The sequence below is a fragment of the Rhinolophus sinicus genome, chromosome 1, assembly GCF_057876585.1.
Source record: "Rhinolophus sinicus isolate RSI-liver-muscle chromosome 1, RSI-T2T, whole genome shotgun sequence".
Taxonomy (NCBI): Eukaryota; Metazoa; Chordata; class Mammalia; order Chiroptera; family Rhinolophidae; genus Rhinolophus; species Rhinolophus sinicus.
The window spans coordinates 171,483,508-171,497,022 of NC_142501.1; the positions used below are offsets into that span (position 1 = coordinate 171,483,508).

At 30.7% G+C, this 13,515-nt stretch overlaps 1 protein-coding gene across 4 annotated transcripts in view; it reads left to right on the forward strand.

Annotated features, from left to right (window-relative positions):
• The window catches only part of CCSER1 (coiled-coil serine rich protein 1), a 1,120,696-nt gene that overhangs the window by 213,265 nt on the left and 893,916 nt on the right, over window positions 1–13,515 (forward strand). For all 4 annotated transcript variants that reach the window (XM_074323491.2, XM_074323500.2, XM_074323504.2 and 1 more), the window contains exon 4: window positions 3,951–4,044. In XM_074323491.2, the coding sequence (XP_074179592.2) occupies window positions 3,951–4,044 (94 nt within the window). The remainder of the gene's footprint in view (window positions 1–3,950; window positions 4,045–13,515) is intronic.

Consider the following 13,515-nt stretch of genomic DNA (forward strand, 5'->3'; position numbering starts at 1 on the left):
TTTCTTTAGTTTTAGCAAGATGGTAATTGTCATCTTTATCATAATAAAGGGACAGATAAGGCTAAAGAGTTGCTTTAGAATGGACCTTATGGAGTGGTTACCTATTAATGTAGTGATCAGAGCTTGTTTTCTGAACTTTGTAGCTTCAAAATTTGATTGTATTATTTCTGCCAATAGCAACCAGGTTCTGGAGAATTGATTCACAGTACCAAAACACAAGAGACTGATTTATAAATGATAATACCTATTTTATTTATATATCAAAGAGGTTGGCATTTCTTTATTAGGATACAGTTATTTGTAAGGTTTATGAGAAAAGAAAACATGCCTATTAGGTTCATTGTTATGTCTTTCGGGTTTAGAAAATTAATTTTGTAATTACTTCATTAATAATTATTTAGTTTACTCTAATGGCTTTCAGTCATTTAGGAGGTTACATGAGTAATCAGTATTGTTAACAGAACTTTAAATATATGCTTACATAATAGTTAGTAATAATTATGGTTGATGTAATACCAAATTTGTTAATCTTACAAATTTAGTAAATAATTAGTATTTCCTTACAATTAAACAATCAGTGGTTCTCAAAGTATTCACATAAATCCTACATGCTGATTAACTGGAATATGTATTAAATTTCCTATGGCACTTAAACATTGGTTGAAATTTTATATAATAAAATTCTCCCCAATGTTTTAATAAAATACGAAATCTAAAATATCAATTTATCTTAAATGTTTTAGCCACTTTTAGAGAAGAAAATTATTATACATATCACAAGCATCCCAAAGCAAATCATTATGCTTTCCCTAAAACTGGTTACAAATATGCTCATACCAAAGATTTTCATTTCTTTTTATCTTTTTGCTTCTTACACTTTGCTGATATCAAAATGTTCACATTTCCCTGGAATTTCAAAAATATCTGAGTCTATTTTTGTGCTTCCATAGTATTTAGTAACCATACAGACTTAAAAAAAAAAAAAAAGTTGTTTCTTAAATTTGCATATTCCAGGTTATTTACTAGATAATTTTTTTTTTTTCTAGTCGTTGTAATTTGCTGTATATTCAGAGGATTTAAACTCAAGATACTGACCATCAGGATGGACTTTCTTTTTTCAATCAATCTTTACTTATTATATGCCCTTGTGCCTTTACAAGTTTATGCCTAACTTTTAATTCTGTGCAATATTAATGTCCGCTCACAAAATAATTTGCTTTTTAAGTTCCAATGGCTTGTGTTATATACATAACAGTTTTCCTGTTAGTATAATATATATGCCTGGTATATTAATGTTAGTAAAATAATTAGTTTCATTATTATATCTTTATTATGGAGAGCTATTAGGTTTTTATCTACCAGGAGATGAGAGACTATTTCTGCTTAGTTACCACTTCTAGATAGTCCACTAATTTATCAAATGTCTGAAACACACAGTTGTACCACCTTATAAACTGGGCATGATCATTAATGTTAATTAAATGCTGGACTCCTTTTCTACTTGGTGATTATGTGTGACTGTTAGTGCTGGTAAGTCCTTTCTATTCCTGACACAGAACAACTGTATTTTATGCTTCTACTTTATTTGCAAGTCTTTCCTTACACACATGAAAAGAAATATATGTCTTCATATTATAAATGTACATATAATTACAAGAAATCCATATATTATTATAACTCACAAAAACAATAAAAATTTAAAAGATTCTATCTTGTTTGTGTGTTTTTTGTGTATATCATTAGTGCTTCTTTATATCCTTCATACTAACTTCTCAGTTTGAGTATTATACACCGTAAGCCTTTAACAGACTCAAATTGTTTCATTTAGTCATAATGATTTAGTTTTTATTTTTAATTTTTTTGATATCTGTTATGTCAGAAATTAGCCAAGGAGAAGCCATTTAGGGTTACTTTTCTTAGCCTTTCAAAACTGCCTCTGACTTTTTATTTTAGACAAACTTTGTTTTTTGGCAACAACAGGATGTTCTAGAAATATTCTGTGCTTTTTCTTTCTTTCTTTTTTCCCCCCTATTAACTGAGGACTCCTGGTTCTTTTGTGTTGGTGGATATTGGGCAACAAGTGTCTGAATTGTCCATAAGTGCTGGCTGAGGGCAAACATATTGTTGCTGCTATTGGTCTTTTTTAAGGAGAGATCTGGAAAATATATTTCTTTTTAGGTTTATGAGGTCACAGTGATTTTTTTTTTCTGCAAGATTGTGTTACTGCATCTACTATCCTTTTATTATGAGGTTTCACCAGTTTCAAATACTTTCCACTATACTAGCAAGAAAGTTGCTTAGTAAGCAAGATATCAACACAACATGAGTTAGCATGGGTAGATTTAAAAAAAGTTCATTTAGACCAGTAGTAAACGGACCCCTGCTAATACAAATGTCAAGAGTCACCTGCAAAATGAAAATTAAATTATAACAATGTAGTGAGTTTCCCAAATTTAAGTTGTTCATTTTGTTGGTGTATCTTAAATTAAATGTTCGAAGAACAGTGGCAGGTTTCATAAGTATTTTATTTCTTTGTTAAAAAAAATTTACTTTGTTTTTCAAACTGTGGGTGGATATATTAACTACAACATCAAAAAGAGGGTTGAATAGTCCAGTCTTGAAAAGATCAGTATCCTCTGGACCTCAGGACCTCCTGGAACCAGGAAACAGATGACCTACTACTATGACATTTTTCATTTTTCAAGTATCCTTAGAATGGTCTTAACCATACAATGAATTCTAAGGTCCCTGATACAACAGCATTTTGCTGCGATATCCATCACACACACATAAACACAAATTTTTATCATTTCTATAAAACTACTCTCTGACCAGCAAGTTTGGTTAAGATGCCCATCTTGAACCATCCACAAATAAACCCCATCCAAACGGGTTTTGGCTCATGTAATAACCTGGTACCCTTTTCTGTATCTAGATGGATTCAGTAGGATGGGTCCAAATAAAAGGGGAAAATACTGTACAAACCATAGAAGCTTCCTCCGATGAGGAAGATGTTCTTGCTTGACATAACAGCAAAAAAAGATGACAGTCATATGCCAGGCACTCATTTCTTTCCTTTCTTTCTTTGTTCAACATTTATTGCTTTCTAAATGTTGGTTGTATTAATTTTCTGGAGCTTCCTTAAGAAAACAGTACGGACTGGGTAATTTAACCAGCAGAAATGTATTTTCCTGCAGTTCTGGAGGCTAAAAGTACCAGATCAAAGTGTAGGCAGTTTGTCTTCTCCCGATACCTCTCTCCTTGGTTCGCCATTTGCCTTGGTTCGCCATAACTGCCATTTTGCCGTGTCTTCACATTATCAATAATCAGTTAATCTAATAGGTATTTATTTCCTCCATTCATTCCTCCTAGTCTAACATAAATGATTGGGAAATGATAACTGGATACCCACTTCCAAATATGGTCTAAGTTAATGTCTCACAGTTGGTACTGTGTACAAAATTTGTTTGAGAAACAATTCATTATATGTGTCAGAAGAATGTTACACAAATATGAAAGATAAATATTAGAAAAATCATCTAAAATTTCAGTTCACAGACTTCTATGCATTTGGGAAGCTTTTATATCCTCTTTGTGCATTTTTAAAGAGCAAAGTCTTATCTTATTTCATGATCGTTAAAAAAGTTTTGATTAAAATACTTTACTGTATTTTAATATTTCTTACTTGTTCATATGTATCTCTGTTTAATTATACATGTTCTTTTAAAAAAGCTAGCATACCAATAAATGGAAAAGTTAATATTTTGATAATAATTCTTGAAAATTGTTATTGGGGTGATAATTTAAAGATAGTCAAATATTTTATTGTATTGGTTAAATTTTTTCACTTCTAATATGAGTTCTTTTTTGCTTTGTGGCATCTACATGTGAATATTTCCTCAGTTTTTCAGTATTTCTGTCTCTAATTATTGATTTTGCTTTTTCATCAGGATGTTTTGAATAATTTGGGATCTTGTGAATTGGATGAAGATGATCTAATGCTTGATTTAGAATTTTTAGAAGAACAGAGTCTTCATCCTTCTGGTAAGTGTTGAATAGATGCACAGTATCTTACAACACTGATCGTACTTATTTATATTTCATTGATGAGCTAAATATTGTTTAGGCTGCTTTTCGTCTTTTCAGCTCCAGTTTGTATATGTGCAAGACCCTTGCTAGATATCATGAACACATGATTCTGGTGATCTTAAAATCTGTTATGGAAATACAAATCCAGATGGAAGATAAATATAAAATAAAATAAAAAACCCTATAAAACAACAGTTGTTTCAAAAAAGGACATTCTAAGTAAACACTTAATAAAGCAGTTATTTTTTTGAAGAAAACAATTATAATCCCAGTTTTCATCATTTTATATAACCAAATGGAGAGTTTGTAGATCTAGATTTACTTTTTGAAACTTAGTCACGTCAGTAATAACTGCAAGGTTAATGTTGATGCATAAAGTTGACCTCAAAATTAATAATTACCAACAGCCACCACAAACACATATTCATAAACACATGCATACACATACAATTATAGTATGAGATAAATTTTTGTATAAATTAAGAATGGATCCTATTATGTTTGTAATACTTTATATTAAAGCATACAAAGTCATATCTCCAAATACCAAAATTACTCCATTTGAAGTAGGTTACAGGGATTAATTGTTCATTCAAATTTAGATAATTGGCTACAGAGGCAAGCTTTTACTTATTTTGCTTTTTATTACTAATAATACCTTAAATACAGTCATTTTCAAATAAAGTAGAAATAAAATTAAATTGGACCTTAAAAAATCTTGGATCCTACTGCATACTTTTGAGAAAATCAACCTCCTGGATTTCAGTGTCCATATTTTTAACTACTAGGAATTAGATATAATCTGTAAGGTGATTTCAGGCTCTAATATTTTATGCTGAATTTTTGTTCATGCAATATTTTTATATTATAGATAATGTCATATTAACAATTGTCAAAAGAAGGCAATAACAATGTTTATGTTTTTTTACACTTTATTTTAGTTTAATAAGAAACTACTTGAAATTCTTTTATTTGAATACAAACTTAGAATAACCATTTCGTGAGACGTTCTTCCTACAGTTGAGTTGATATTCTTTTTAAAAATATACGTTTTTCTCACTTTTATGCAGATACTTTATGCACTTTTGTTATTCATGTGTATTTATCATGAAATAGTTACACGTGGTGAGAATGCACTCCCTTTTGGTGGGAAATTTGTCAATATCTAGCAAATCTATAAATCCCTTTATTTACTTTAAGACCCAACTATTCAGCTGTTAGAAATTTATTCCTAATATGGTGGAAACATACAAAATATTCTATTCAAATAATTATTAATAGAAAAATAATTGTAATAACAAAATATTGGAAATACCTTAAATGTATTTAAATAGGACACTTGTTGAATGTACAATGCTATACGAAGCATTGTGTATTATACTAAGTCATTATACTAAGTTATTGTATAATATACTAAGTTATTAAGAGGACTAATATAGGTATATATGTGCTATAGCAAGATTTTAAGGATATATTGTTGATGGAGAATTTTGCTACGGTGGGTTAGACTTGTAGGTAATACCTAAACATACTCATCTTAACATCACTAAAAGTGTAACAACAGACATTTTGTCCCCCTTAATGCAATGCCTCAGGAAGTATATAGCACCAGCACTTCTGCTCACAAGTACTTAAATCTATTTGAGTCCCTTGATTAAACTATGATTTCATAGGAAACATTGGCTTAAGGGGAAAAGGAATGTTAAATGGCATGATGAGATGGACAATAACCAAATATAGGATGTGGGAATTCTATAGTCTAATGGTCTGGTTTCTTCAACAAAGAAATGGCGTGATAAAAAGGTGATGGGTGTTGTAGATTAAAAGTAAGAAATGGAATGTGACATCTTTATTGGCATATCTATTGAACAAAATAAAATCACTATAGAAAGATATTCATGAGTTAATCAGAGAAATTTGAGAACCAGCTGAATTATTACAGAATTATTATTATTTTGTTGAGTGTGGACTATTTTTTAAGGAAAATTCTTTAAATAGATGCATGGCATCTAATATTTATTTTACCTACAAATGTAGAGATAAGAATAGAAAAGCAAAGTTGGAAATTTGTTGAAAATTATCAAAGAAGGGAAATGGTGCTTGGGGTCAAACGTTTATTCATTAGTTATAAAATTTTCTCTATTTTGTGCATTTTTAAAGATTTTTCACAATAAAAAATAAAACCAAGTAATAATTTAAAAGAATTATAGGCAGTGAAGTAATCTCGGTTATGTTTGGCAGGCAACCATGACGAAAAGCAAATAATGACTTAAAAATATAAAGACTTATCCTCTTGGGGGCAAAATAATATTCATTCAATGTAAATAGGGTTATGATAAAACAAGGATATGAAAAATAAGATGAAATCACAGGTGAGGTTGGCACATAAAATGTATACTGGTATTATCACAATGAGTGGAAAATGTTTCTTGGGGTGCTCTACTAGTGATATGTGAAGAAAGAAACACAACCAGTTGCATGATTAAAAATATATGCCATCAATCATTCAGTCAACCAATCAATTCATTTTTAAAATAATGAAATTCTTCTTACTAAGAACTGAAAGATATTTAGCTCACATGTCTTAATACGATATAACTTATTTATATCAAGAACAGTTTCCTCAACAACTCCTTGCAGTACAAGCTGGTGGCATGATGTTCAGTAGAGGTAGGCTAAGTGGTGACACAGCAGTGTAGCAAAAGCTAGAAGCTTTATGAGAATTTTGCTTAATACAAAAATTAAATCCAGTTCCTTGGTTATAGTTCATATTCCTCGGATAATTTTAATGTTGAGAATAATTAAAGTAAATGTTGTCAAGCATTTTTCTCAGACATAAGATAATTAGCTTAAAGCCTAATAAAATATTGCATGTTCAACAATGTTACTTCCTGATAGGTCCTCTATAATGAACTCTGCAAAATGTACCCCTAATGTAACTGAATAAGATAACTTTTCTACAAATAGATGTTATCAACAACCAGTTAAATATCAAACAGTGTGTACTATTCGATACAGAGATAAGAATAAGAACTGGAGTTTTGGTTTTGGAGCACTTAATCTTTAACTATTTTCTGAAATAAACTAGAACAAGGTAACATTTTTATTTAGGCTGCTAGTAGTATTACCTTCACAGTGGTAGAAGCTAATAGGAAACATGCGCCTGGCTAATTTGGCAGTTAAGCATCGTAATTAATTAAATGAGTTAAAGTTAAAAGGAAAGAAGCCTAAAACACATTTTGGTATTTCCTGTTTGGAACATATTAATTAAAATACTATTTTTCTAATTCTTTCCTTGGCTCCTATGTTAACACTAGGAGTGGGTTGTGTATAAGTTTTAGCAATTAGTAGCTGGAAATCTAAGTTAAAAGGAAAGGAAGACTGAATACCTATAATAAGCCATGCTCTCTTTCTCAGTATCTCAAATTAATCCTCACAAGAACTCTCAAGAAGAAATCATATTTTAAAGACCCATTCAGGTTAAAGAAACTGCAAATTAATATAAAAAGAGAACAGCCACATTGGAGACAACTGCATCCAAGTTAGAATTCCAGTTTTGCTGCAGTGGCCTTGGGCAAGTGATCCAGTCTTTCAGAGCCTACTTTCCTAATTTGTAAAATGACAATGGTATCTATCTTAAAATATCATCCTACCTAAAGGGGTGACCTATTTATATGTAAAGTTGTCTAGAATAAAATAGGAGGCCACTACAAATCGGTTACTTCTCTTGAAATCTTAGTTTTAATTCCTTGTCAAAGAGTTTGTCATATCATTGTGTTTTTTCATACTGCTCAATTTCTTAATGATTCATCATTATTATATATTATTTTAAAATATGCTTTCTGATTTGAATTTTTATTATCTAAATTTTGTGTGACATTTTAAGTGATGTTTTGTTAGTACCTATTATTCTGAAATTAATTAAGGCACTTTGCTTATAACAGGTGGTGCATTTCTTTTTGTTAAAACCGATGCATTGAAATGCATAAAAACATTTTTTTCCCCCGGATATTACTCATACCCCGTTTCCCTCAAAATAAGACCTAGCAAGAGAATAAGCTGTAATGCATCTTTTGGAGCAAAGATTAACATAAGACCCAGTCTTCTATTATATTATAGTAAAATAAAACTGGGTCTTACATTAATTTTTGCTCCAAAAGACGCATTAGAGCTGATTGCCTGGCTAGGTCTTATTTTGTTAGTATGTCCAAAATACTACAACATATTTAACATAACAATTTCTCAAAGAAAAAAAATTCCTATGTTAAATATTTTAAAATGTATTAACCCAATTTTTTTAATATTCAGAGATAAAGCTAAGCTGTTACTTTGTATTAAATTTGATCTTTATAATTTGCAGATGAGTTAATTGAAAATAGATTTTACTTAGTTATCAATCTTTGATGAAAAAATTGTAACGGTCATTGAGATTATTGAGTGACGAAATTTTCCATTGTGTCTCCTATTTATTTTATATATAAAACACTTAGGGTACTATCTCTTGGTATATGTCCACATGCAAATGAGGAATTAATGGCCCAATGACATAAATAAGGAAATAATTAGGTAATTGCTAAATTATTTTGAGGTTGATGAGCAAGTGGTATAATATTCTGCCGTGAGTTAGGAACGCCTCCTGTGTCTATTAATTAAGAAGGTAATTTTTATTTTTAATTTTTTAATGGATAATAGCACAGCAGAACAGAGATGAAACCCTAGTGGCTTTGCTAATATGAATGATAATGTACAAATTACAACAACATTCACACAGGGAAAATTACAAAAATAAATTATAACTTTTTGCAAGCTTTGTTATGTTTAAGTCAGAGAAAAAGTGTGTGTAAGGTAGCTTCAATCTGATTGTGTAAAGCTAAGAATATATGACACTTAATTTGGAAGTAGCTAAAAGCCTGGACTCTGGACAAATCTTAGCCAACTCTCAGGCTATGTAAACTTGAACAAATTATTTAATCTCTCCCAGTTTCCCTCTCTTCATCTGAAAAAGGAAGCAACAAAAGTATGTACCTCATAAGTTTGTTGTGAGGAGTAAGTTCAAAAAGCCCAGTAGAATGCTCTCTTTCATGTCTGGCATGTAATATTTTGTAAGTACTTCCACTGATACTATGTTTTTACAATATGTGTGATAAAATATAATGGCAGAAGATTAATAGGCATCCAGTCTTAGAAAATGTGGTGATTTTTCCAGTCTCTAGTAACAGAGCATCTCAACCATATTTTCAAGTATAGTATTTCTCCAATTTTAAGTATAGAATGCCATAACATATGCAATTAATTTTGTGACTATCACATATTTCCACACTTACATAATTATCACATTAAGTAAAATAGTAATAAATTAACACTTATTGAATTTATATGCCAATTCAATGAGTTAAATAATGTCTTTCACGTTTGAGAAAATGAAAGCTTTGAGTGATAAAATATGACAGGCAGTAGATATTCTAGCTGGACCCAAAGTTTTTCTAACTCTGAAGGCTCTGTGTTTAGTCCTTATGACTCTTTTGACTAATAAAATTAATTCCTATAAAATTTTTAAATCGTAGGTCCAGTGAAAAATTTGTTTCAAACTGGCTCTTCTTTCCATGAACTTTTTCGATTATGGGCATCACTTATATATGTTTGCTTTTGACTTTATGCAAGAAGCTGAAATTAACTTATATTTACTTATGGAAGAATCTATGTGGTGCCAACGACTAGTGTAGGTACTAAGTTGCTTCTGTTTTTACTTTGTCTTTAAGCTATAATTTATAAGCACTTTGGATTATTTCATTTAATCCTAACACCAACTCTTAGAAAATATGCACATTACCATTTTGGATTCATGGATGAAGGGATGGAGGCACAGGTGAACACTGTTGTTAGTCCAGGATTACAAACTAGTAAAGTGGTAGAACTACAGTTTAAATTATACTGTTGTGAATTAATGCCTACCCGCTATTTTCACTATAAAAAGCACTCAATGATGTTTAGTTTCTAGAAAGAGCAGTTATAATAAAGATGCAAAATGTTCTATTGTAATACACTCTTTGGGTAACACTGTAGTAAAGATGCAATTGCGACATTAGTTGTCACTTCATGTTTTTCATCAGCTGGTGCTTTTGCTTTCTCATTTCTGCTTTCAAAGGGTTGGAGTACATGTTACCTGCTTGCTCGCCATTAGATGGCAATCTTGTACTGATAATGATGATAGTAATCCTAGCATACATTTGTATTCAGCTTTATAGTTTACAAGGGATTTCAAATATGTTATCTCATCAAATTATCACAATAACACTCTGAAATAGGTGTTAATATATTCCAAGTACAGTGGAAGAAGCAAGTACTCTCTGGTTAAAAAATGTATTGAGGTTCACACAGCTGATATTAACCCAGATCTTAACATTAAATGGCAGGTTCTTTTCACTATCTTTCTAGCCTTACCGCTTCTAATTTTACATACAGTTTTAATATATTTGGTTATGTATTTTTCAAGGCCATTGAAAATCACAGTAACATCCTAGAAGAGGAGAAAGGAGTTGCTTCAAACAGGCATGCTCAATGTGGTGAAAAATAAGGACTGCTAGCCTAAAAGCAAGACAGAACGCAAAAAGCTTAGAAAAGTAGACAAAGTCATAAAGCAGAACAGTGTGGGTCCATTTAATGCAGGAACAGACATCTCCTTCTGTATCAGCAGGCCATGAGGCATTATTGTATTGCAACATATGACTCCATTACATTTTAAGCATTATTATAGCCCTGAATCAATAGAAAAGTGTTATATTCTGACTACTCTGATAAGATAGCAAACTATCTGATGTACAATTTACTTTGGAAGTATAGCTTTCTGAAATGTTATTTTTACTCTTTAGAATGTTAAGAGAAAAAAAATCACAGTTTTTTATAAACTTGAACTATCCAGAAAGTATCATTTCATAAAGATTCCATATTGCAAAACTTTGGATATATTTTTAAATAATTTAAAAATAATTTTTATATAATTTTAAATACTGTTTTCCATATTTCTCCCCCCACGTTCTTGCAAATGACAAAATAGACATAAAAATTTTGTAAAAAGTTTACCAATTGTCATCCTGGAAAAAGCAATAATTTATTTTTGGTCTACTGATAGAGCATAGGGATCATGATATTACTTAAACGCAACACTATACAATTATCGGTAATGTCTATTTTCAAGACAGATATTGCAAAATTTTAATGATTTTTGTTTATTTGTTGATTTTGCTTGTGCAGTTCATTAATTGACCAATTGATTAATTCATTAATTTGATATTGATTTCAATTCCCATTTTTTAAATATTAAGCATGTTCAAAATATGACATTCACCTGGGCACATTATTTTCCATTCACTGTGTTAAATGGTGTACTTAGATGACAGAAGAAAAGCCTTAACTGGAAGAGAATTTTAGATATTATGAAATAGACCCCGTCTACTTCTGCTCCTCATGAATATTCATTGTTTTAGAGGTTTTGTTTAAGGCCATGAAGTTATTTTGTAGTAGAAACAGGCTGTTAATAAGAAATTGACTAGTTCCATTTAGTAAGCACAATTGGAATTAATTATTTCATTTTTTGTATTATATTTGCAAACAGAGTAAGTCATTTGTATTTGTGGATTTAAAAGTGCCTCTGGCTATTTTGCCTGACAGACTTTGCTATACTTCAAGAGCATTGCTTAGCTAGAAGGAAGGCTTTTAGGTGGAATGGTTTTCAAAACCTAATCAACTATTGTTGAAAATGTTTATACATTCTGACCTAATTTAACATTAAATGACAGTGGTTTTAATGAAGTCATAGAATTTACTTGTAACCTGCTATTGTAACACTTTCTACCGTTACAAATTCTCTTTTGCTGTGCAAAAGGGCAGTTAATGACTCAAGTTCATTAGAGGATACAGTCAAAGGAAAAGATTTATTTTATTCAGTATGGTTTTTCTGGAGCAATTAGAAAGAAAATAAGTGTCTCAATATATAATTTCATGGCCTTTTACAATTGTGTGGTGGCATCTCCATACAATTGCTTGAATAATGCCGACAACATCAGCTGTCACTATCAAAATGAACAAGTAATTAAGAAAGCAAATGCTAGTCTTTGTTCTGAAGAAACAGAAAATTTATATATGTAAAATTGTTCATCAACAAGGAAAATAATCACTGATATGAAACAATGTTCTACAGTGCCTGAGGCAGAAAAGAGAGAAATAATAAGGTACATTTCACACTATTTCAACAAATTAAAATGTAATTGTACATACACTAAAAACAATTATAGAATTTCTATTCCTTAAATTATAAGATTCGATAGTATTATTTATCAGGCAATACTATAGCATTAGCCCCTTTTATTTATATTCTGATTCTTCTTCTGAATCAAAATTTCCAAGAGTCTACAGTGGAATTGGGAGTCTCTTATTCTTCTGAGGACCACCTTTCTATAACCAGACATCTTAGTAAATATGACCATAATTTGTCTGAATAATTAGTAGATTTGCATGGTGCCTTGATATTACCATCAAACTCTGGCTCCCCAGCCTTTTGATAAGACCTAGCTCAGTGTGTTCCTTACTGAGGTGAGGAAGAAATGGCACCTTCACTGAACTCTGGTCATTCTTTGGAGAGGAAGAACAAGTTAGAATCTATTGAGATTTTACAGTTGGTTTAAGATGTATCCTTCACTATGGAGATTTGATTGGGATTGGGTAAAAATCATGATATAGTAGTTGAGGAGACTAGGATTGGTGGAAACAGTGAGATGAATATTTTAAGGTGAAGGGTTTCATGATTTTTAGAGCATAAGCTCTCTGTTGACGCTTTCTATTGAAGAATTGGTGTGTCTTTGGGGGAATCCTATAATAAACAATAAAAGTTATTTGGAATAGTTAAGTTATTTTACAGCTATCGGCATTCAACTATTAAAACAAAGTCTGAAAACCACTGATCTATTTGAAGAATGAAAAAAAATGCAATACTGAGAAATGATGATATGGGCTAAATAAATATAACATACTATATTCAAGAGAAAGATATATTTCTGTGGGCTGCAGTAGGAGGGATAGGCTTTAGGAGAAGTTATACTTGAACTGTGTTTAAATAAAGTACAGTAAAGGCTGGGAGTGGAGGCGCTCCATGAGCAGAAATTAATATAAGGTTTAAAGAAATAAATATTTAAGTGTATGTGAAAAATTATACAGGGTTAGATCTACCTTTCAAAGCAAAGATTGCTTAGGGATCATACATAAAAATTTTCATCCTGTTATTATTTTTCTTTGGTCTCATGTGTTTTTAAATAGTCAAAACCAAAATAGGGCTTTGTTTCTGGCTTTTGCTATAAAATAAAATACTAAATGTATACATTTTGGAATAAAAGGATAACTTGTTATTTTCAAATGTATGACTCTGCTGATGTG